General features: G+C 34.9%; 1 protein-coding gene across 1 annotated transcript in view; it reads left to right on the top strand.

The window, feature by feature from the left end:
- Nucleotides 1-26990, top strand: part of LAMA2 (laminin subunit alpha 2) — a 588138-nt gene that overhangs the window by 126708 nt on the left and 434440 nt on the right. Inside the window, exon 5 of the mRNA XM_024759015.1 lies at nt 25213-25383. Within this exon, the coding sequence (XP_024614783.1) occupies nt 25213-25383 (171 nt within the window). The remainder of the gene's footprint in view (nt 1-25212; nt 25384-26990) is intronic.

The following is a 26990-nucleotide window of genomic DNA, read 5'->3' as shown; positions in this document are numbered from 1 at the left end:
TATATATATATATACACAAAAAAGTAATATTAACAAGCTTGAGAGAAAACAAAACACATTTATCCATCCCTCTCCAGTTATTTTACTCTTAGGTGTCTAAAGTTAACAATTTCTAGCAATTTCATCTCATATTTTTTGATAGACTTCTATTCATATTTCTCAATTTGTCAATTTTATATATTATCAATTGACATTCTGTTTTTATAAATCACAACTTAGCTTTCTTGCACACTATCTTTCTTGCCTGTCTTGAGAGTTATTTTTTATTTATTTATGTTTCCTGGATTTCTAATTCTTCTTGTACTTCTTATACTATTTGCTATTATATTGTTTCCCCTCTCAAAAATGTTTCAGTACATTAGTTTTTTCTAACAGTCCAACTTTTCTTTAGATCTCTTTGCCCAAAGTCCTCTGTGTTTTGCCTGAACTTGGATTCATTGTTCCCTAGGTTTACTGTAACGTTTTCCTACATTGAATCCACCTTGTCTAGGAATGCACAGCTTCCTGTTTTTTGGTTTACTTTCTCATTTTACTGGAGTACATCCTCAAATAGTTTCTTAAGAAATGTTGCATGGACACTAAACTTTTTGAGTCCTTTTAATAAAATTTAAGTCATTGTATTATATAAAATTTTTTTCAAGTTTGGGTAATTTCTCTGTTTTTTTTTAGTAGAAATTCTTCTATCTAGTTTCTCTATTTTATTTTTTGAAGCTCCTTTTCTTCAAATTTGGCCTTTTTCATCTTTCCTCTCCTATTTTTAATGTTTTCCTTTTGTTTCTCTTTTATAGTCAATGTCTTTAACTCTATCTTCAAAAGTTGTACTGAAACTTTATTATGGATAAATAATTGTAATATTACTTTTTCATGTTACTGTATTCTTTTTCTCTTCTCATATCTCTCCAGGAATATTAATTAGAAATTTCTTTTTTTCAAAAATGGTATTATCAGTCCTTTGTATAATCTTCTGTCTTCCAGTTTTTTTTTACTGTTTAATCTTGGTTCTTCTTTTCTATGAGGTACTCTTTACTAAAAAAAAAAACTGCCTATCTTTATTCCCTATTAATATTGTGCTGTGAGGTCTTAAGATGATCTGCTTGAGGAGCTGATTGACATGACTGAGGGCCCAGGGTGTGATTAGGCAGGGAGCTAGCTCTTCTGCGGAGGCAGCATCAAATGCAAGAATATGTTGTTTTTCCTCTGGGATCATATTTCTCTAGAGAGGTAACCTTCATTCTTTTTCCTGGGGGAGAAGTACCTACGAGTATTTGGGGCCACAGCTGTTCTTGGCCACAAGTAGAAGTGTTCACTTATAGAGAAAAGTTTCCATTACTTTTGTCAAATTATACCTCTTATAAGAATCACATCTTATGAATAACTTCCCCCCCCCACCCTGGGTAATTAACTCCTCAGTAGGCAGGTTAGTGCCCCAGTAAGATTTTTTTTACCATCTTTATTGGAGTATAATTGCTTTACAATGGTGTGTTAGTTTCTACTTTATAACCAAGTGAATCATCTATACATATACATATATCCCCGTATCTCCTCCCTCTTGCGTCTCCCTCCCACTCTCCCTATCCCACCCCTCTAGGTGGTCACAAAGCACCGAGCTGATCTATCTGTGCTATGCGGCTGCTTCCCACTAGCTATCTGTTTTACATTTGGTAGTATATACAAGTCCATGCCACTCTCTCACTTCATCCCAGCTTACCTTTCCCTCTCCCCATGTCCTCAAGTCCATTCTCTTCGTCTGTGTCTTTATTCCTGCCCTGCCCCTAGGTTCTTCAGAACCATTTGTTTTTTGAGATTCTATGTATATGTGTTAGCATATGGTATTTGTTTTTCTGACTTACTTCACTCTGTATGACAGACTCTAGGTCCATCCACCTCACTACAAGTAACTCAATTTCGTTTCTTTTTATGGCTGAGTAATATTCCATCGTATATATGTGCCACATCTTCTTTATCCATTCATCTGTTGATGGACACTTGTTTCCATGTCCTGGCTATTGTAAATAGAGCTGCAATGAACACTGTGGTACCTTATGAATAACTTTTATTTCACATAACTGATTCGTTGAAGAAAACTTGGTAACTTTAATTCCCCAGTAACTCTTTGAAGTTTTTTCTTTTTGGATTCACATTTCAATGTATAGTAGGCTTAAATCTTAGTGTTTGAGAAAATCCCAGCTTTTGAATTATAGTCCACTTAATTATGTGGAGCCCTGGTTGCTAAATTATAGTATCTCATGCATCGAGTGAAATATTGAGTTGTTTAGCACATTGTATCACTTATTTATTCCAAAATATTTCATCTGTGAATTGACTGCTCTTTTATGTTGGCTTTTCTTTATATAAAAGTTAAAATAATGTTAGAAAGGCAAATTATTCAGATGCTGAAATTATGTTTTCCTCGATTTCAAGTAACTTATAAACTGGGAGAATTAGTATATGTTCTATGTAACATAGCTTATTTCTTAAAATTATACAGAAAATGCACATAATTCTGGAAATAAAAATGTTCAGCTGCTAAATAACTCTCCCTGTTACTTTGCTATTTTTCTTCCATTTGCTACACGCACATACACAGACTCACACATATGTATAGTGTATTTAGTTCTGTAGCCACAAGAATTAGCAGCAGTTTTGGAGAGAAAATGTAGGAGCAAGAATGCCCTGAGCATCCCTTTGAATAGCTCAGGCAAGAACAGGTGTTATTATCCCAGGAGGAAACTGTAAGTGACTTTTTTGTAATTGGAAGTGTGTCCTGCCCTGATAAGAACTTGTGGATAAGGAAACAAGAGACTCATAAATAGCCAAAGGGAAGAAAGCCAGAAAAGCTTGCTGTGCTCCTCCACTTAAATATACGTCATTTCTTTAGGGACTACAGGTTTTACAGAAAGATGAGGACTAATTTGGGATGCTACTTACCTTTGTTTCCAAAAGAAAAAGACTCCTCTAGAATGTGATTTTAAGTAGGCCATGGACCAAAAATAGGCCATAAGGCCTGCCAGGCAGCTTTATGAACTTCAAGGTTCTAGGATACTTCATCCATTGGAGAGTTCCCCAGTGCTTTAAACAGTATTAGAAAGAAAACAGCAGCAAAAAATCAACCATGCTAGTAAAAATCTCTCCTGCAAGAAATGATTGGGTGGTAGAACCTAAGTAGTTTTGTTGCTGCTTTGTTGTTGTTTTGTTGACTGGATGGTTTGTTCTGGATATTTGCTTACTTCTTGGCTTGTTGATTTTCAGTATATAAATATAACTTTGCAATGACAAGGAAAGAAAAGAAAAAAGAAATCTTTCAGGAGTCTTTAAGATAATACCATACATTTTTGAGGTTTTTAAGACAGATTCAAGTTTGCTTTACCTAGATGGAATCTTATAATGCTGCACATTTTTACTTATTCTTGAAACTCAGAAGAAATTCTGCCCATTGACAAGCTCTCATTGTGTATTAATCACAACATGAAACCCTCACTTACTCTCAAATTAAGTGTTCAGTGCTATGCATGTTATAAATGCATTCTCAGTGGCAAAATTTTCTTGGGGCTTAAGAAATTGTACTTTAATCGCTTTTAGCCAAAAAAATTAGCAAAAATAGTACTTTGACATATAATGTCAGCATGTTCTTAGATTTTGATAAACGTGGACAAAATCAATAGATAGATACGTGAGGAGTGCCCACATGAAATCATCATACTTCAAAAGCTTTTCCTAGGGTAACTCACAACTGTAGACTTTTCCTTTCAGTAACAAGAAGCACCAGTGTTGATAACTAGAAAGCATCTAGCCAGCTTTCTATTCAAAGAGGACTTTTTTGAAATAATAATAATAATTCAACAAAACAAACAGAATCACTAACTTCAATATACTCTCATACTTAAAAGTAATGTGAGTTTTAAAATTGTTTAGTGCTTCCAGTTTAGATATTTGGGAACTCTGTTTGCATCTACATGCCAACATTGATCGACTCCTTGAATTTGAATATTCCCCATAATCAGATCCCACTCCATCCATTTTTTCTTCACTCTCAGTTATACTTTTAATATACCACCCTATTATTTCTTTCCCTTCAGCATTTTGTTTGCTTTTATTCCCCTTTTTAAATGTGAAACGAAAAAATTTTATACGCTACCCCCTGCGTCCATGTCTATACCTGCTGTCTCATATCCATCCACTCTTCGACTGGTGACAGTCTGCATTGTTCCCATCTCTCTAGAAAGCAGTTCTCATTAAATTCATCAATAAGCCCTTGATTTCTGAATCCAGTGAAGATTTATTTTTTTATCTTCCCTGAATTCTTTGTGGCATTTAACATGTCTGAGCACTCCCTCTTTCTTTGAGAACCCTCTTCCATTGACTTCTGAGATGACACTCTGTAGGTTCCTCTGCATAATGCTTATATACAGATGTTCTACATTTTTTCAGTTCCACAGAGTTTCTCTGTGTATCTGCACACATTTCCTTGGCATCCATTCCAAGTGTATATCGGAGACTTTCAGGTCTAGACCATCAACCGGATCTGTTGTTCTTTCTGTATACCATTGCAGGGTGCTAGCACAGAAACTTGGGGATCACCTGGGAGCCCTCCTTCTTTCCTACTCCTGCATTTAAGGAATTACCAATCTCACTGATTTTGCTTTCTTAATATCTCTTCAGTTGTTGCTTTTTTCTCAGTACCCTATTGTCAGTACCCTTCAGACAGGGTTATATCCCACCTGCATTGCTAGAATAGAACTCCAATTTGCTGTCTTGTATTGAGTCTTGCCAACCCCATTCAGTCCACTCCTCTCATCTTCCTCTCTTTTAACATTTATCATGTCACATCAATTTTTATTATATATTTGATTTTACTTATTCACTTATAAGTCATGCTCTTTGTTAGCTCATTAGGTACCAATTCTATATATTTTTTTAACATCTTTATTAGAGTATAATTGCTTTACATTGTTGTGTTAGTTGTTGCTGTATAACAAAGTGAATCAGCTATATGTATACATATATCCCCATATCCCCTCCCTCTTGCATCTCCCTCCCACCCTCCCTATCTCACCCCTGTAGGTGGTCACAAAGCACCGAGCTGATCTACCTGTGCTATGTGGCTGCTTCGCACTGACTATTTATTTTACATTTGGTAGTGTACATATGTCCATGCCACTCTGTCACTTCGTCCCAGCTTACCTTTCCCCCTCCCTGTGTCCTCAAGTCCATTCTCTACATCTGCATCTTTATTCCTGTCCTGCTTATTCCTGACTTACTTCACCCTGTATGACAGACTCTAGGTCCATCCACCTCACTACAAATAACTCAATTTCATTTCTTTTTATGGCTGAGTAATATTCCATTGTATATATGTGCCACATCTTCTTTATCCATTCATCTGTTGATGGACACTTAGGTTGCTTCCATGTCCTGGCTATTGTAAATAATGCTGCAATGAACATATGTACCAATTCTATATTAATATTATTTTTGTCTTTGTCATTCATTCCATATCATAGTACTTGTTATAAGTACTTAATAACTGTTTTTTTGGTAAATAGATATGTGAATAAATACAGTCTTACTGCTCCAAAGCCAGTTGATAATGACTGAGTGAGTAGTGGGGCATGGATAAGAGCTAGTCACTGAAATTGGAAGCATCATTCAGCAGCTGTTTCAGCAACAGTCTGGGAGAAGTTTTCTATTTCTTCCTTGCGTATGTGAAAGTTGACTGTATTAGAAGCAGGGTTATTCATACATTTAATGTAGAACTTAAATACAATTCAATGCTGAGTCTACTTAAGTATTTATTATATAGAGAGTACATGAGATAAATAAGTCAAATTATGTGAAAAAATTTAGGAAGTATGATAAACTTATTTTCTAATTTCTATGATAATATACCCAAGGAATAGATTCAACCCAAATATTGTATAGTTGTAGATCTGTCTAATCCAATTCACGTTATGTTATGTTAATGGTATGTTCAAATATCTTTCCAGTTCTTGATTAGCCAGAAGTGTACTTAAGGTCAGTCAAAATAAAAGGTCAAGTGCCACAAGAAATAATTTCTTTTAACTTTTGAAAATTTAAAAATTAATTTAGTGCTACATAGTTTTGGGGTTCACAGTGCATAGAAAATAATTTTGCAATGACAAAAATTACACATAGTAAATGTCCACATGTGAGTGAATTTATTGAGGAGTGTAATTTAGTTTGAGTCATTGGGAAAAGAGAGAACTGAGGTATTACAAAATGTGAAAAATTAAATGAAATGTATATTTCTGCTATTTTTGCATAAATTAGACCTTTTACTTCCAATTATGAAAAAAAAGTCTTTTTTGCCTCCCCTCTCTCTGGGTAGCTTGTTATCTGTAGCAAGTAAATTTCTAAGAAAAGTGCAAATATTCAAATACATTGTCTTAACATTTAAAAGAAAAGAATACATATTCAGACAATGCTACCATTAAAAAAAAATTAAAGCTTAAATCATGAATTTTGTTTTATTAAAGATTTTTTTAAAATAGTGATCTGACAACAGTTATTGCTCTTTTATAAAGGTAGAAATATCACATTTTGCTTTAGTATAGCCATGATTACTCTTTTCATCAGTAGCTTTGTTAGTAGGTCAAGGAGAAATCATACCTAAGAAGAAGGATCCATGGAGAAAAAGATGAACCATATCAGAATTAAAATTAAATTGAAAAAATTTAAATCAAGGAAACCACTTTTACTTCTTTCAGTATGATGTGCAAATTCATGCATTTTAAATGGGAAATGGGAAATTTCATAGCTGCTGAACAGCAGTGATGTGAGCTCTGTGGTCAGAGGGGATGCAGGGTACAGTAAACCTGTGGCAGCTTTTGCTCATTTGAAGAAATTACATTTGAAATGTTCTGACTACATTATGGAGCCATAAGAAAATTTACAGTGATTTCTTTTTAGTGGAACAAAGTCCTTGCTCTTTTTCATCTCAGAATCATTTTCTAATTTTGCTACGCTTAAAGGGGAGTGCAAATTCAGTCATAGATGTACTTGCTGTGCACATACCTGCGCAAACGCTCACACGTGTCAAAGTTTACCAGCTGTCTATATATTTATTAGTGTGTGTCAAACTTAGCCATCACTAGAACTTATGTTTTAGTTAGAATATTAATTTATCTCATCAGTAAAATGCTCTTTACTTACTCTCTCTCTAGGCTGTTTTACCTTAGATGTATTTGTGATTTTTCTTTAATATGCAGTAGAATGAAAAGTTGTGTGAAATTAAAATCACGGTAACAATTATCTTTCTATCATGCAGAAGGAAATAGGTACTTTGACTAGATATAAAAAGTATCTATGATAATTAAATACATTCGTACTGTAGGAACTGAATTTGTAGAATATTGATTTCTCTGTTAAGTTATATAACTTTTCACTGAGCTACTTGCAACTTGATAATACACTGTTTTAAAACAAATATATTAGCAAGTTGCAAGTAGCCCAGTGGCAAAATATTTTGCATTAAGACAGTCACATAAATGTGCACTAAAATTGAATCTAACAGCAAAGATGAAGGTAGTGGTGACAAATTTAGAAAGAAACTCCAAGAATAAAGCTGTTTAGAAGCCATTAGTATACATGTGCTTTGAGAGTAGGGATGCAGTAATTCTTTCAGACATAAGAATTCTATTTTCCAAGTAACTCCATTCATGTAAGCAATACACTTCATATAAGACAGGTTTCAGCTTCCAGCTGTTTTCTGATGTTGGAAAGTGAAACACTAGGGCTTGAAAGTGAAACACTGGAGCTTGAAAATGAAACACTAGAGTAGGGATGCAGTAATTCTTTCAAACATAAGAATTCTATTTCCCAAGTAACTCCATTCATGTAAGCAATACACTTCATATAAGACAGATTTCAGCTTCCAGCTATTTTCTGATGTTGGAAAGTGAAACACTAGGGCTTGAAATGGTTCTGGGGACACAGCCTTTCCTGTCAGGGATTCTAGCAGATGCTGATATAATTTAATATTCGTGGAAGACGGACCAAATATAGAATAGCATCAAATTGATTTTGCAGAGTTTTCAAGCCAGCTGTCCCTTGGTATTTACATGGAAGAAGTCTACAGTGTACCAAGTTGCATATTTTTGCGTGCAAGTTCTCAGCCATGGTATGTAGTCATTGGTGTTTTGACAGCCATCTGCTCAGGCCTTACTTTCTCTATTCAGCCATAGCTAAAACTGAACATTTTTCAAAGTGGAAAATTCCAGGTAGTTTTGACTATAAGAGAACATAAAACTAGCACTCAATATTAAAAATAAAAGCAATATTTTTTGCTTAGTAATAACCTGTATATTAAGGTGAATGTCTTCTAAATAGCTCTGAAAAATAAATAAGCTCCTTTAGAACAGAGACCGTATCTTCTTATTGATTGAGTTTCATTTAATTGTGTGTAAAGCTCTAGCTAGACACAGAGGGAGTTACAGAAATGAATAACTTGACAGTGACTTAGCCAAAGGCTGACCTTGTCTTGTATACAGCAAGGCCTCCATAAATATTTGCTGAATGAATGAACAAGTTAGACTCCATATGTAATAACCTGTTTATTTGTAGAAATTTTCACCCAGAAACTTATAGGTTTTAATACACGGAGATACATGCACGCACACCCTATGTGTGTGTGTGTGTGTGTGATAAGTATGTTTATATACTGTAAGTGAATGAAAGAAAGTTTGATAAGAACTTTTGAGCACTGACTATGCACTTCCTCGTATGCTAGGCATTCTGGTGATTTAAACAAGTGTGTAACATTTTTTTTTCTCATCTCATAAGTACATTTGCATTAAAAAATGATAAATTGTTTAATAAAGATTGATTTTTTAATGCAAAAGATTGGGAAAGGATGGATAATTTTTTTAATCAAGATTTTGAGGGAAATATTATATTTAGACCCATGGAGAATAATTCAGGTAGGGAAATTAACACAACGTAGGTGAGGTGGGTAATGAGATAGTGTTTTCAGAATAAGATAAGGAAATTACTTGAGCATGGAATTTTAATTGAGAATAATAGAAGATAATTTTAGGGGAATTTAGGTAGGAAAGGTGGATTAGAGTGAGATTATGGAATACTTGAAATATCTAGATGAAACAGTTACAGTTAGAGTCAAGTGACATTATAGGATCTGGAGTGATGCAAGAACTTGAAGAAAGTGGACTTCTATGGAGCTTATTTTAACAATAATGCACAGGAATCTAACACATTATTATAATCTCTGCTTTTAACAAAAATGGGATTTAGGCTGCATCAGTACTGATGGAGGATAATGTAAATTTTGAGTATATTTTGAAAAATAAGTATAAGATTTGATGATTCAAAGATGAAAGAAGAATTTGTCTTAGATCACTTTAAAACAATGCAAACACAGACACACAGTCAAATTTAAATTGTAAATTATATGTATTGTTCTCTGCAGTGTAATTCATATTGTAAACCAGCCTTTTATGTTGAATTCATGCATTAAATGATTTATTTATCAAATATTTTTTGAATATTTTCTTGGGTCCAGCATTACATTAAGCAGATATTGGGGTGGCCAAAAAATTCGTTCAGGTTTTCCGTAAGAGCCCATGGAAAACCAAACGAACTTTTTGGCCAATCCAATATATTGTTAAACAAGTCTTCAATTTAGTTTAGAAGAATGGAGACAATATAAAAATATTATTATGAATGCCTAGAACTCTTAAGTCCCCAAATCCATCTGTCAGTTTCATGAGCATGATTTACAAGCCTGCTTCATTACTGACAAGGTAGACAAAATATATATCTCTAAAGAATAACATTTTCCTGGGCATGTTTGTTGTAGCCAAGCAAATATATAGCGTTCTGAAAGTGTTGTTTAAATCTCTTGTTTCAACATGCTTGGGACCAGTTAATGTTTACAGTTTTGTGAGTGAATAAATCTATATACTGAAACATTTTGTTCAATAAGTTGACCTTCTTGAGTTTTGAATAAATTTTGGAGCCTTAAGTTTAATCTTCTATGTGTGTCTAAGTTTAATCTTTTTGTATTATCAACTCTTTATTGTTATTATTTTAACATTTTGAATAAAATAATTACCTTTTGGAATATTTTACTCTGACCAGTAACTTCTAGCCATAAGCCAATCTGGTAGCAATTGTGAGATTCAGTATCAACAAGAAAAAAATAACCAACCCTTGGCTGTCTTGACATGACTGAATCCACCAAATATATATACACACACACACACACACACACACACACACACACACACACACATATATCTCACTTCCAAAATGATTCAGGGCATATTATCTAGAAATGATTTTAGATGATGTAGTATATTATTAAATTAACCAGTAGTGCAAAAATAGATTAAATATTATTAAAGATACAAGGAGAGAAGTTAGAGAAGTGGGCAGACAGAAATCATAAGTTTCTTATATAAAACTGAAGAGCAATTTACTTTGTAAGCAAAAATCTCATGACACTAAAACAAGATGACGAAGAAATTACACTGTGTGCAAGTGTGGAGAAAAAAATAGCTTGTGATACCATAGTGATCTGAGAGCTCATTATACATCAGCAATGAAAAGCTCTAACTACCATGCAATTAAAATACTAGAGAGTATAAATAAGAGTGTATCATGTGTGGTGGCATATAAAAATTTAGAAGTGGGTGGAATTTTAGTAGAGTGATACTCTTGAAAAAGGAGACTGATTAGGAATATTTAATTAGAGAACAGTTACACAGACAACTTCTGTAATATCTTTCAAGCAAGAATGTCTCATTTTGGATATCATACTTATAGTAAGAATGATACGCCAAAGATGCATCAACATCCTGTATGCTGATTGGAATGTTCTCTTTCATGACCAGTAGTATATATCCTGTACTCCATTAACGTCCCTCTGTCAACTTGACTGCCAAGCAAGATTGAGAACTGAATAAGTTTCAATGCGGATAACTAGTAACCGCCGCAAGTTATAGAGTCCTATTCGTCTCTTCTCTGTGTCCTAAATTCATTGATTCTAGTGATGATAAAACACTTTTTGGACAGCTACATGTAAAAGAATGAAATTAGAACACTCCCTAACACCACACACAAAAATAAACTCAAAATGGATTAAAGACCCAATGTAAGGCAAGACACTATCAAACCCTTAGAGGAAAATATAGGCAGAACATTCTATGACATAAATCACAGCAAGATCTTTTTGACCCACCTCCTAGAGAAATGGAAATAAAAGCAAAAATAAACAAATGGGACCTAATGAAACTTAAAAGCTTTTGCACAGCAAAGGAAACCGTAAACAAGATGAAAAGACAATGCTCAGAATGGGAGAAATTATTTGAAAACCAAGCAGCTGACAAAGGATTAATCTCCAAAATCCTACTAGAGAATGGACTTGAGGATATGGGGCGGGGGAAGGGTAAGCTGGGACAAAGTGAGAGAGTGGCATGGACATATATACACTACCAAACGTAAAATAGATAGCTAGTGGGAAGCAGCCGCACAGCACAGGGAGATCAGCTAGGTGCTTTGTGACCACCTAGAGGGGTGGGATAGGGAGGGTGGGAGGGAGGGAGATTCAAGAGGGAAGAGATATGGGGACATATGTATATGTATAACTGATTCACTTTGTTACAAAGCAGAAACTAACACACCATTGTAAAGCAATTATACTCCAATAAAGATGTTTAAAAGAAAACAAAACGCTTTTTGAAGATCTTTGAAATACTTGCAGTGGTATTTATTTGCTAGGAGCTCTACAGAAAATTAGAACATTTAAAGTGACTGAAGTTATTAAAGAACATAAAGTTGGTGGTGATGAGTTATTATCTTAATGTCTACTAATAATTGGAGAAAAAAGACATGCTTCCAAATAATCATGAGAAAAACTAGGAAAAAGCCCCCACAAGACCAAAGGACATTTTTGAAAATGTTTTTAGCCTGCGATACTAAACTATTTTGGGTCACATTTTGACAGTAGTTTTTCAGAAATTTTCAAATTTCGAAAATCGTAAGTGGATTTTTTAGGAATGGCATGGTTGCTTTTTCCTCAGATCTCTAGGGCAACTAATTGTAGAGCCTTCTTGCCTTTACCCACTGCAAAGGCTACCTCTGCCTTTAGGTTAGAATACAGAGGTTTTCCCTTTGAGAGCAGCTGACTCAGAATCAGACGCCTTCTCAGAGATCCATAGCTATAATTTCTGCATCTCCAAACTTAGGTTTCAAGTCCTTGCCTAGGTATTTAAGGTGAAGATTAGTTAAATCTGGTTTCTTTGGGTTTATGGCCATATTTACCTTAGGACACCCTCTGGGCTTGACCTCTGGCCAGACTTACTTTGAGTATCTTCGAAATTCTCTCCTTGCTGCCTGCTGTCACCCCCTAATTCCAGTCCTTCATTTATCGTTTCTAATACAATTTATGCAAAAATTCTATTATATAATTCTCTGGCACTAGTTTGAAGCTCTGTGAAGGTGGAAGGTTTGCCTGTGTTGTTCATTCTTGTATTAATTTGCTGCCTAGCTGAGTGTCTGGAGAGTTGGAGGAATTCAGTGAATTTGTTACATGCAGTCGAAGAAAAACTGGGATTGGATTTGAAAAACACAAGTTCTATATTTAGGAAATGGTCTATCGTTATTGAGATTCTATTATTTCATCTATATAATCGAGTGAATGATGCCTATACCATCTATCTTATAGTTTTGTTGTGAGAGTCAAGCGATAAATGAAAATCTTTGTAAAATTCAGTGCTACTCTTTTATTATGATCAATGAATTGCGTTACTCAAACAAATGTTAACAGTACGTACCATGCGACAAAGGAAAGTTCATGGTTCTTGGTTTTGTTTTTGTTTGTTTTAGTTCAAACTATAACAAATATACTTACTCCAGAATTTTAAAAAAGAAGTTAGAACTGATGTGATGAAATCAATTCACCGAATCTCATTCACTTTTGATATTCATTAATATTATGAATATTAACTGAGCATCTATTTGATGTCAGTGACTCTAGTTGTCTCTGAGAATAAAAAGATTTATGAATTATGGTCTCTGCCCTCAAGGAACTTAGAGTTTAGTGGTCAAAGAATGTTGGTAAAAATGCAAAAGCAAAAGTGACAAAAACCTCATTATATATGAGAGTTTATATGTGCTTGGTAAATGAAAAGTATTATTAGCAACACTATGCTAAATGACTGTAAAATGCTGATTTTTTGCTTCAAGTATTTACAAGAGCAAACAGAATATTTGTGAGTTTTCTTGCATATTTATATGTGTGTTCAAACAGCTGCTGGAGAACAAAGTGTTTTGCTATAAACACTGTCAAATCTCACTTTGAAAAAAATTTGTCCATAAAACAAGTATTTCCATAGATATACTAAAGCTGCATAGAATTTGCTTTTAAAGCATAAACTAGAATTAGATGCTTGAGTCAGCTGTGAAGTATTTTTTCATACAACTCTCATTCTAATTCTTCAGCCTATGGATCAGGCTAAGACCTGGTACAATTTGAAAGGGATAATACAATATAAAGTTCCAGTGACGAGCATAACTTTAACATTGTATTTATTAGAACCATACATTTATATATTTATATCTTCCAAAATTTTTTTTTTTGTAGAGGGGCTTTGGGATGAGGATGGACATAGACCAGGGTGTGGGGAAATACATCAATCAATAAATCTAACTTCTGATTTATCAACCAAACCAATCTAATCCCAGAGAGAATTCAAAGTTGCTCACATAAAACACAAAAGACAGTTTTATTTTCTAAGATAGAAGATAAGAAACTACCCAGAGCTTAGGGACTTGGGTTTAAGAAGACAATTAACACAATAAACTTTAAGGAAATAATGGTTTTAGCCCTGGAGACTAACATTGTCTGTGTTGTCAAGTCACTAAAACAATGAAAGAGATGTATCAGTGGGGTTTTTTTGTGTGTGTTTGTTTTGTTTTGCTTTTTTCATGTTTTATTCTTTTATATTTTGACAAAAGGAAGTTTTCCACTTCTTCAGACTAGGCATACAATTATACCCTAAGTTCTAAGATTAATTTCTCCTTAGAGAATATTTTTGAGCACCTTTGTGTGTCCAGCCCTCGCTAGGCCCTGAGAATACAGTGGAACAAAGTAAATAAAATAAACATGGTTTCTTCCTTCATGGAGTTTCTGTTCCAGTATGGGAGATAGACCTTGGGTAAGTAATCATTAAATAAAATTACACATGGGCAAAGTATGGCATATTTAGGGATTAAAATGGGGGATTGTTTAGAAAGGGTTAGGAAAGATCTCAGAGGAATTAAGGTATAAGGAAAAAAGATTTGTGAAAGAAAGGAAGGTATAAAGAGTGGAGGAAAGTTAAGAGGCAGGGATTTCTAGGCAAAATCCTGAGGAAAGAAAAAACAGAGCCTTGTTCTAGAAACTAACTAAAGGTAGTATTCTTTGAATGTGATGAGAGAATATTATATAAAATAGGATAATAATTTAAAATTTTAACCTAGGTGCACTTATACTCCCTTGAAAGATGTTAAGAGTGACTTGATCAGATTTGCATCTTAAGAAAATCCATTTTGTTAAAAATGGATTGAAGAAAGGCAAAGGGTAGTCAGAAGTCCATTTAAGAAGCTGTTGCAAAAATCCAGATGCTAAAAATGCCTGTGACTCGACCTTGGCACTGGGGAGAAGCGTATGGATCTGAAATTAATTTTGGACTTAGAATAGTTTTTGGTGATGGAATGCATCAACAATGACTCCTCGCTTTCTGTATGAGACACTGGGTGGGTAAAATAAAATGTGTTGAGCTAGAAATAACTCAGGAGTAGCTAATTCAGGGCGGTTGTGTGGGGACGGTGGTGGTGCCTGAGCACTGGAAATCACAAGCTCTGCTTTGTGTAGATTAAGGTTGAGATGCTGGTGAGACATCTAAGTGGATGTAGTATGGTATTTGGATAATTAAACCAGGAGCTTCAGAAAAAATATCTGGCCTGGAGATGTAACTCCACATTGACTACGCAGATGGTATGTAAATGGTTTAGAAGTAGATGAGATTATTGCGGATTATTTGGAGATTATTTGGGGATTATTTGGAGATTATTTGGGGATGCGAATGAAATAAGAAAAGGATCTAGGATCAAGCCCTGAGGAAGTCTAATACTTACTGATAAAAACAAATGAAAAAGATCATAGTAAATGAATGTAACTTTTCTTTTTCCTTTTGTCTAGATCTTTTAAGCCAGAGGAAGCACAATGTAGGATAGCGTTTTTGGTTTTGTTTTAAAAAATATCTGTTTCATCATTAGAAATAAGAAATTGTCTAGCAGTCCTTAAAGAGCAGGACCCATGGGGAACAGCGTCTTTCCTGCTGCCATTATATGCACCAAAGCTTACTTGAGTCCCTTCTGATAGTTTTGTTTGAGGGCCGTAAATATAAGCTCATGCTCTTTGCAGAGCAATTAATTTAGAGCTTTCTTATATTTTTGTACTTTGGATTGTCAACAGCAGACACAGGCACAAAGTTTTTGTTTTGTTTTCTATATTACAAACACCTCTGTTGTGGGGTAATTGCCAATTTAAGGCTCTAAATTTCGTTTTCAGTGACTTAAAATTGTTTCACATTTCCTCTCCTTTGCCTTTTTTACTTCTCATTTTGAGTTTGCAGACAGACCTGCCAAAGAGACATCTAGTTTATAGGCTTGGTTTTGGAAGCCAGGCAGGAGAGAAGAGAGCAGATACTGAACATATGCTCTGCTGATATGGATGAAGTGAGATTGGAGGAAGCTGGGAAACAGTCTATTTCTCCCTAACTGCCACCCCCTCAATGAATATTTTGGGTACCCTTATGTTAGAATATTCTAAGTAAGTGCCCCAGCTATAATAATTATTTTTTATCATATGATTTTGAAAACTTCTAGGATGATTCACGATTGTTCTACAAATGGAACATTAAAAAAATTAAAATAAAAACAAAGCAGTTTGTAGATACTAATTTTAAATGGATAGTGGGTGAGATTTCCACACAAATTGAAAGGAATGGAGATTTTGTGACCAGGGCAATGTCCACCAGGTCCTCAACAAATAATGGAAGTGAGAGTAGTGGGGATCTGTATTTTGGGGATATAAATTTGAAGTTTGAAAAAGAATCTATTCAATCTAGCCCTAGAGATGATATTTTGCTGAATTTTATTTATTTATTTATCCATCTCAAGAAGTCTTTATTGATCAGATATAGTGGGTCAAGTTCAATTTAATGAGCATACGGTAGTTAGAGAGTTGGTTTAAAATATATATATTTTGAGGAGTTTGAGGAACTTTGAGTACAAATGCCTTATTTTGAGTCACTGTCATAGGCATGTATTGTCATGTCCTTTCTGGTGTATCTGTTAGTGTTCTTACCAGAAATCCATGTCATAATGACAGTTATTTTCTTATATATATCATTTTAGGTTATTGAAAATCCATGATGTAATCCTGTCTTGATAAGATTAATAATATGCTTTGTCAGAAATTTAATAAAATCCTATAGCGCTTGGTTGGGTCAAGTGGCTAAGATGGCATTTGAGTTTATTATGGCCCTTGTAATCCTTATTTTAGTCAGAATATCTCTACATAGAGTTGATATTCCATAAGCAAAACTTGCTTAAGACCCTTTGGAATATGTGTGTTTGCATCTGGTTTATTTTGTGTCTGATAATAATAAAAATACTTAAATGTTCATCTTTGTTTAGAATAAACAAACTAAACAATTTTTAACATGTACTAAGTAGAAATTGTACTACTTTTTCTGATTAGAAAAGAAGAAAGGAGACCAAACCAACCCTTAAGCCTCCAAAAATATCCTTTTATTTTGGAAGCTGAAAAGAGGAGAACTGAGCAACAGTACAAGACATATTGGAAAGGCCTGTTAAGATGAGAATACATGCCCTCCTTTTGTTTTTCTTCTGAACAACTGGATTCAGCATTATTTTTTTCCAGCTTACAAACATGGTTGTGTCTGGATGGCTAGTAGTTCACATTGGACTGATTTTCTAGTTCTGTAAAACTCTTCATCTGCATCATGGATTGGGAGTATTAACTTACTTCCTGCAGTGCACAGCTGGAAATCATTCTCTTCGGCAACATGTTGTTTTGTCCCATTTTTGTTTTATACCAGTGTGTTCCTACACACCCACATAGCTCAGGATTTCAGACAAGTATCTCCTTTTCTTCCTTGACACGTCTTAGAACATTTTAAATTGGCATGTTCTCTTTTGTCTTTCAAATGCTGAATTACTTGCAAACAGCTCTGTTTGCCTGCATGAGAATTTTTTAAAATGCTCCACAGACCTACAGACTGAAATGGAAAGTCAGAGACATTCAAACAGTTTCCTCTTATTCGTTTGAGAGGGGAGAGATGCTTGGCATAAGCGAGCAAGAGAAATATTGTGTATCAAGACTAGGATGACAGAAGGAGGCGGGGGGAGAAATGTGTATTGTATTACTGTAAAAAATATGTGATGATTTTTAAAAGTTATTAAAAAATTGAATATATTGGAGAGAATTCATTGACTGGATGACTTTCCCATAGCAAGTCTCCAAGTACTGTCTGTTATCAATTACGTTCTGTTATCAATTATGTTAACAATGGTCTTTATGAGTTGGACTGTAGATGTTAACAAGAAACATTATTTGAGAAATTAAAATACATATACTGATATTTAACATGTCTATCAATATCTCTGAATGTTAATGAAAAAGTATTATAGTATGCTAGGCACAGGTAGTGAAGACAGCTACTCGACAATATTCATTTAGTTTAATATTTTAACTGATGAAAACAAGAAAATATATTTAGGAATTCTTTTTGCCAAATACATTAGGAAGATTTTCTTTTAAGATATGAGTTATATCACTGTCATTTTAAAGTGGTGGTTCACCAAACGTCACACAGTTAAATATAATTAAGATAAAGAGCACGATGGAAACAAACAAAATAAGCTAGAAGGAAACTTTCATCATGAAACATAATTAAAAAAAATTTTTTTAACATCTTTATTGGAGTATAATTGCTTTGCAATGGTGTGTTAGTTTCTGCTGTATAACAAAGTTCATGAATTTATTCTCATTCAATAAATTTAAATTTGAGTGCTATTATAGGCTAGCTAGTATTATCCCCGTACTCAATAATGTTATAGACTGGAGATCCACTGTAAAAGATATGAAAGTTTCAGTGTGATAAGGGTTATAATAAAATATAAACTAAGTACTATGTAGACACCAAGAAGGTAATAACCAATTCTGTGTTGCAAAGTCGAGGAAACATTTTTACAGAGATGTGGATATTTGAGCTGGGTCATGAAAGATGAGTAGATGACCATGTAAGCAAAAAAAGGAAAATGTTCTATGGACAAGATAATGTCATGACAAAGAATTTTCAAAGCACCTGATATATTTGTAAACAGTAAGATGTTAGTACTCTGGATGTGTAGGAAGGCATGAAAGAGGATGGAAACAGATGAGTTTAGAGAGGTAGACAGGGGCCTGATTATAAATGTTCAGATTACCAAGAAATTTGGCTGCTATGTTATAGGCAACAGACAACTCACAGAGGTTTTAAACAACAAAGTGATATGATCAGACTTAATTTTTAGGAAGGTAATTTCTCCAGCAGTTTGGAAGATGAATGGAAGTGGAGTCATGAAGGAAGACTAGTATGGGTGCTGTTGCATTAGATGTAAGATCAGATAGGATACGTTTACCTGAAAGGATAGATAGATAGATGGATAGATAGATAACATTAAGCTGCAGACAAAACAACTAATTGGAAGCAGAGATCTTAGAATTAAGATTAGAAGTAAGACATATTTGTCCTTAAAGTACCTTTTTTTTTTTTTTTTAACATTTTCTGGTTTCTGTGGAGTAACATTTTATTAATGCTGGTTTATGTTCACCTATTTAGTAAGAATGACAGAGATTTGGGGGATGAAGATTACTGTGAATCAGTTACCAATATTTTTGTAGATGGTCTTCATGAAGTCAGTCAACGGAGGTGAGCACTTAGAAAGGTTGGGTGACTTGGAATTTTTAAGAAGTTATGAGTGCCAACGAGAGGAACTGATTTGTAAGTAGCATTTAGAAGCCAGAAGGAGGCTATTTTTCCTTTCCCAGTGCTTCTAGGGATCCACTGGGGAAATCTATGAAGTATCATTGTCAGAGGAAATCAAAGCTTCAATTACAATAAGCAGGTTGAAGGAGTGCTTTCTTAAAAAGGAAAATTTGGTAATAAATTATAGGACTTGTAAAACTACGATGGAAGTTGGCCTGTGGGTGTGCATATAGAAGGGAAAAGGAGAACTAGATGACACAGAACTCAGGAATGATGTAGGAGGTGAGAAGGATTTTCATTTAGAGCAGGAAGAGGAGTGAGGCAGGGTGGATCTTTAATGATAAAATTAATTCTAATTTATTTGGGATTACAGTAATTGTATTTGAAAATCAGCTGTGCCATTTAGGTTCTGGGAGTTATTTTCCTTATTTGTAAAGCTCAAATTCGAAATAGTCTTGTTTTTCCTACTGGATAACAACCCGCTGGCTCTTCACCTAGAGAAACATTGCCTAAATCCTAAGGAACGAGTCTGAAGTGTGCCACACAGTAGATCACTTACTGATATGTAAAATGCATTTCTCTGTGACTCACTTGTAGTTATTCAAAAGAAAAACATGTATTAAATATGATGCTGTGTCAAAGTTCTTCATTTTTATAAAATAAAAGCTGGAAGAGCTGGAAAGCTGTACAGGAAAATAAATTCACCTGCTGTTTGCTGGCCAGCAGGTGTCTTGGAAAGACATTCAGCTGTTTTGCTAATTCAGGGTTTTCTTTCTCTCCGTTCTTCTGATTCTGAACAAGATTGAAAACAGTTTCCCTTTGTAGTATCTAACCAGTTTTTCCACATTTGATTTGACAAATGTCAAATTAAATTCTATTGTTACTGGTATTGATAATTTATAAAAGCCAAAGAATGACATGAATTATATATACATATATGTACATATATGTGTATGTGCATATATGTGTATGTATGGTTATACACACAGATATATACTTATATATATTTCTTTTTTTTTCTTTTTGGCTGCTTTGGGTCTTCGTTGCTGCGCGCGGGATTTCTCTAGTTACGGCGAGTGGGGGGCTACTCTTTGTTGTGGTGCATGGGCTTCTCATTGTGCTGGCTTCTCTTGTTGCAGAGCACGGGCTCTAGGTACGTGGGCTTCAGTAGTTGTGGCATGCAGGCTCAGTAGTTGTGGCTCACGGGCTCAGTAGTTGTGGCTCGCGGGCTCAGTAGTTGTGGCTCGCAGGCTCTAGAGCGCAGGCTCAGTAGTTGTGGCGCATGGGCTTAGCTCCTCCACGGCATGTGGAATCTTCCCGGACCAGGGGACGAACCCGTTTCCCTTGCATTGGCTGGTGGATTCTTAACCACTGCGCCACCAGGGAAGTCCTCCAATTTTTTTTTTACTGATCTCATGTAATATTTTTTATTCTAGATATTGCATTTTTCAGTTCCAGAATGTATATTTCATATTTTTTGTAGTTTCTATTCTCTATTTTTTAATATAAGCATTTTTGTGTGTGTGTCTTTCATCATAGTTATGAAAGCTGCTTAAAATTATTTGTGTACTAATTCCAACATCTGGTTGATATCGGTGTTTGTCTCCATTCACTGCTTTTCTTCTAAGTACTGGTGGCATTTTATTGTTTCCTTGTAAGTCTATCTAATATTTTTTTGTAAAATTGCATTCTGGATGTTGTGAACAATCCATGGTAGAAAACTTAGGATTCTGATATGTTCTGAAGAATAGTTATCGATCTTATAGTTTTGTGTTATACTGGTTAAATTATCTGGACTGAAACACTCTTGTCTTTCCTATGGAATGCAGCAACTATGATCACTGTTCTGTTCTTTTAGTCCAATCGGGGGTACTTGGAGTCTGCCTAGGGCATATGCATATCTGTTATTGATGAGAGATTTGGGAAGAATTTATACACATATTTTGAGGTTCCCTGTCTGTGGCTTTCTTTTTTCCAGTATTTCTTCCTCACTTTACAGCAGCTGTGATTGTTCTTGGTTCTGTTTTCTGATTCTTCAAGACAGTAAAGTGAAAAAAAAAAAAAAAAAAAAGACAGTGAAATTGTGGGTTTCTACTTGAGTTTTAGCCACCTTGCATGGGCAGTCTGAGACACATCCATTATCTTCCTTCTAAGAATACACATCCTCCTGGTTTAACTGTTTTGAGTTGTTCTTCAATGTCTTCAAGTATTTGAGATTTTTAAAAATATATTTTATTTAGAATTCATAGCTGTTATCTGTGAGTGATTTAATTTAATAGGAGCTACTTCACAATTATTGAAAGTAGAACCTCCATATGCAGGTTTTATAGATGCTTCTGCCATTCAAAACCAAAATGTGGAGTTTTAAGGCAGATCATCAAAATCATGCAAAATTGTATGACTAGAGCACAGTATTTGAGTAAGCAAATATAGTCTAAAAACATTCAAATAAAAACAGTGACAATTTGGTGAATTTTTAAATGTTTGCCATATTGTAGCAAAATTTCTATTTTTCCCATGATGTAAATTTTTCTAGACTATTTACTAAATGTATATATTATAGAAAAGAATTTATTATATTATTCTCTATATAGTATACATATTCTAATCTCCAATAAAATATATAGTATAGGGAGAATAAATATTATTTGTTTTTTGTTTAGACTTTGTTCTTTAAGCCACAAATCCAACTAAATTTACTTAGTCTAGATACTATTCAGAAAAAGAAAATGTCAGACATAATTGTATTGGTAACGATGACTGGCTTTTATGTCATTAACATTACATGACCTCAAATTAAGAATTTAATTAAGAGGTTGTAAGTCAGTACTCTATAAAGGTTCACCATCTATTTGTAGTTCATTTACACTTGCAATGTTTATATAATCTTAACCAAGTAACCCATATTGAATATAGCAATAAATATTGCTCTGCTGCTTTTGAATGGGAATAAATAGGTACAGTCTAATAGATTTAACTTATAAGGAAAATGGGCTGCAATCTATATAATACAACCTGCTGAAAATTCAGTAGAAGCTCAGATATTGAATGACTCTTCAAATTGGTCGTTAGAAACTACTTGGGGAACTTCCCTGACCAATACACTTTACTGATTTTTTAAAATAAACAACAAAATTGCTAATAAAATTTCAAAAGGCACCTGTTCCCTGATCACAAAGCAAGGCAATTAAATTATGAAAAGGTTAATTTTGAGCACATGATCAATAAATGTAACAGAAACAAATCAATGGAAAGAACTGGAAGAAAATAAATGTAAATTATATTAACATCTTTAGTTTATGATTGGAAAACTCTATGAAACAACAAAGGGGTGGTGACTGGGTAAGTTATTTCTTTTATTAAGTATGTAAATTGATAAGCTCTGCCAAGGACCAGGTTTTTCTTCATGCCCTGATGAGAATTAGCCTTCTGAGTTAAAGAGCTGAGTTCAGATCTTAGTTATCGATCTTGGTAATTCATAACTTTGTGTGTATTGTTTGTCTTCTCTGAGCTGCATTTTCTTCACTTGTAAAATGGGACTAATAAAATCTACATAATGGGGTTACTGGTGATTAAATCATATTAATGAACATGAACTAGCTTCTTAATGTTACTTCTATACCCATAATTCTTTTATAACCATGTCATTTTGCTCACATTTTATTTATTTAATGCTGTGGGTAATTTGGGATGTAATCCAATTCTATATTTTGGAACATACGACACGGAGGAAAATAATTTTCACCAGCCATCCTCCCATCTCGGCTCCCTCCCATGATTCCTCAGATCTGAGAAAGTCCAGGCCTACCCAGCTCCAATTAGGTCTCACAGGGCTGTACCAAAGCAGGGCATGGGGAGTCTCACCCATACCTACAAAACAGAACCCAAAGTCAGGGTCAAGGTCAAGACTAGGCAGAGGTGAGGGAGACAAAGATCACAGAGTAAAACTGACAATGTCCTGGGGCAGTTTTAGAGATATTGGCTCCTGCCCGAGAAGGCTTTTGTGTAAGTAAATTGGCTTTTGTTTGAAGAAGCTAGAAGGGGCTTAACTATCTAACTTCATCCTGCTGGCCAGCAAGGTGTCTTGACCTCTTAAGAACAGGATTCTCAGCATATTTCTTCCTACCTACTACCTACTTTTTTAATACTATAAATTATAATTTTAAAGACCTAGAAGAAAATCCCACTAAAATTACTGACAATGACAAACAGGTAATGGTTTGGGTTGATATACATGTGAACCATTGTGTATACTCTGTGTATAATCTGTAGGTAGCTATACTATATCTATATCTACATCCATATCTGCATCTATATATGATCACATAATCTAACAGGTTAGAACAGTTACAAATTCAGTCCTCTTGTCAGTCACTCAGCATCCATATAAGCTTTCAGAATAAAGTCCATACTCATATAATATTCCCTCTGCCTGGTATGTTTGTTTTTTTCTTCTTCATTTTCTATATCAAAAACATTTCTATTTCTCCTCCAAGATTCAGATCAGGATCACTTCCCACAATAAGCCCATCTTAATAGTATTTTCATTCCCAAACCCCCAAACCTTTTATGGTATCTGGCATAGTATGTGCTCAACATGTTTTTTTTTTTTAATCATCTTTATTGGAGTATAATTGCTTTACAATGGTGTGTTAGCTTCTGCTTTGTAACAAGATGAATCAGTTATACATACACATATGTCCCCATATCTCTTCCCTCTTGTGTCTCCCTCCCTCCTGCCCTCCCTTTCCCACCCCTCTAGGTGGTCACAAAGCACCCAACTGATCTCCCTGTGCTATGCGGCTGCTTCTCACTAGCCATCTATTTTACATTTGGTAGTGTATACGTGTTCATGCCACTCTCTCACTTTGTCCCAGCTTACCTTTCCCCCTCCCCATATCCTCAAGTCCATTCTCTAGTAGGTCTGCGTCTTTATTCCTGTCTTGCCCCTAGGTTCTTCGTGACCCTTTTTTTTTCTTAGATTCCATATATATGTGTTAGCATACAGTATTTGTTTTTCTCTTTCTGACTTACTTCACTCTGTATGACAGACTCTAGGTCCATCCACCTCACTACAAATAACTCAATTTCGTTTCTTTTTATGGCTGAGTAATATTCCATTGTATATATGTGCCACATCTTCTTTATCCATTCATCTGTTGTTGGACACTTAGGTTGCTTCCATGTCCTGGCTATTGTAAATAGAGCTGCAATGAACATTGTGGTACATGACTCTTTTTGAATTATGGTTTTCTCAGGGTACATGCCCAGTAGTGGGATTGCTGGGTCATATGGTAGTTCTATTTTTAAGGAACCTCCATACTGTTCTCCATAGTGGCTGTATCAATTTACATTCCCACCAACAGTGCAAGAGTGTTCCCTTTTCTCCACACCCTCTCCAGCATTTATTGTTTCTAGATTTTTTGATGATGGCCATTCTGACCAGTGTGAGATGATATCTCATTGTAGTTTTGATTTGCATTTCTCTAATGATTAATGATGTTGAGCATTCTTTCATATGTTTGTTGGCAATCTATATCTTCTTTGGAGAAATGTCTATTTAGGTCTTCTGCCCATTTTTGGATTGGGTTGGCTCAACATGTATTTTATGAAATAATAATTGTATAGCTAAATGCAAAATAATGATGAATGACAGAAGAGAAACCTTATTTATTTAATAATAAATCATTTACCAACCTAGAGAATACAATGTCTAAAGGTAGAGAGGTAATGTTCTGGGGATGATTGAATTATTTTAAAATTTGTAACCTGACAAATTTCACAAAATGGCTGAAATGCAGAATGGAAGTTTCAGTAAGACTTGTGTCAATAACATGAAGATAACAGAAGACTTTTTTAAAAGTATGTTTTAGAGACAGGATTTTCTAATTATGTATTAGAGGTTAAAAATTAAGAAGATAGTTTTAGAATTCATATTTAAGACCCAGAAAGGAAAAAAAGTTTCGCTTGATAACACGTGCTACTTACGTAGTGTACTTACTTAAGTCAGATATTTAATTATAACTGATTATTCCATTTTCATTTAATTTAATGCTCTGGAAAACATCCTATCTTAATTTCATTTTAAAATGCAGCAAAATCATCCCACACACCTTCATTTGTTCATCTTTTTTAGGTTTATTCCCTGCTGTCCTGAATCTTGCTTCCAGTGCTCTCATCACCACAAACGCAACATGTGGAGAAAAAGGACCTGAAATGTATTGCAAATTGGTAGAGCACGTGCCTGGGCAGCCCGTGAGGAACCCTCAGTGTCGGATCTGCCATCAAAACAGCAGCAATCCACACCGTACGTATTTTAGGATGAATTTGTGTGGCACTGGGTAGGAGCTGTAATTGAGGATTTTGAGGTCAAAGTGCATTAAAGTCAAAGGATTTGTGGTCCCCCAAATTTCTAGAACTTTACTTCCACTGTGAACCTTACAGCCCCTCTCTGTCACTTAACAAACATTATTGGAATTCCTTATGCGTAGTGGGTGTGGTGCTTGAGGAGAGTTTTCTAGCTGAAGACTTGTGGCAGTCCTTAAGTTTATCACTTGCAGAAGATTATCTGAAGATGTGTTTATTAATTCATGTTTTAGTCATTCAGTGGTCACTTATATGCCAGGTACTTTGCTGGGGATCCAACAGGAATAAGATGTGGACTCTGGCTCAGTTGAAGAAGTGGCAGAAAGCAGATTATTGCTGTGTAATGTGGTAGGTACCAAGGAAAGAATGAGCATAGGGGCTTTAGGGAGAAAGGGGAGGGTTACAGATTTAGTCCTGGTGTAGATGAAGGCTTGCCAGAAGTGACATCTAAACTGAGACCCAAGGACAAATATGAGCTGAGCAGGCAAAGGGGAGACAGAGGGAAGAGAAGGAATGCCGGGAGGAGGTTTCAGAGTAAGGCAGAAATCAGTACTTGCTCAGGGAACTAACAGGTAGTTAGGAACGGCTGCAGCTGAAGGTGTCAGAGGGCAGAGGGTAGGGATGAGTCTGGTACGGGGCTGGAATCAGACTATACGGTCCTTAAACACCACAAGAAGAGTGTTTCAAGGAGAGGTGTCATACAAAGCCCTCTTGGGTGGCCTCTAGGAACCACACTGATATCTCAGACTCATTCATGTGTTTATTCAGCAAGCATTTGAACACCAGCTACTAGAAATGCATTCTACTGGAGCAGAGTGTTGAATCATACATAGTCCTTGACTTAAAGGACTTGGAGGGGGGAATAGGGGAAACAAAACTAAATTGAGTGCTAAGGGAACATCTAGAGGTTCCTGGGAGAAAGTGACCATGTACTGAGAAAATAAGGGTTAGTAAGATGAAAAGGGGAAAAGTATTATATATATTAAAAAGTACATAAATCTTGAAGGCATGAAATAGCATGATCTATTCAGAGAAGTATAAGTAATTAGGTTTAATGAGTAAAGAATTTATATGGAGAAGGGGAGAATGGTGTGAGATAATTCTAGAGATGGGGGTTGATTTATAGATTATTGATACATTGGGAAATCATCAAATATTGGGGAGATTAATAAAGTGAATAATGTCAATGAGGTGCTTTATAATAAAGTTTCACAATTATACTATTTTAAAATTTACTTAGTTTTTCTTCTCTTTTAAAAAAAAGTTATAATGCTCATAAAACGAAGAAAGCTTTCTCTCACAGTTTATATTTTTTAATCCCAAAAGAAAGTCGGGAGGCACTGTGCATTCTTTCTTGGAGCTGGTTAAAGGGAAGAATGCATAGTCCCTTCTCTATTATACAATTTAGAGATACTGAAAACGTTAATATGTTTGGAGAACTGGGACTTTTATGAATACAATTGCTGGTCTTGTATATCACAGAATGTTAAACAGAAAGTTGAGAAACCAAAGATGGCAAGCATCAGAAACCTTCCTTGCCTGTTAAGT

Source organism: Neophocaena asiaeorientalis, unplaced genomic scaffold (genome assembly GCF_003031525.2).
Source record: "Neophocaena asiaeorientalis asiaeorientalis breed wild unplaced genomic scaffold, Neophocaena_asiaeorientalis_V1.1 scaffold5, whole genome shotgun sequence".
Taxonomy (NCBI): Eukaryota; Metazoa; Chordata; class Mammalia; order Artiodactyla; family Phocoenidae; genus Neophocaena; species Neophocaena asiaeorientalis.
The sequence above is the reverse complement of the archived record's forward strand: the minus strand, read 5'-3'. Positions and strand labels throughout refer to the sequence as shown.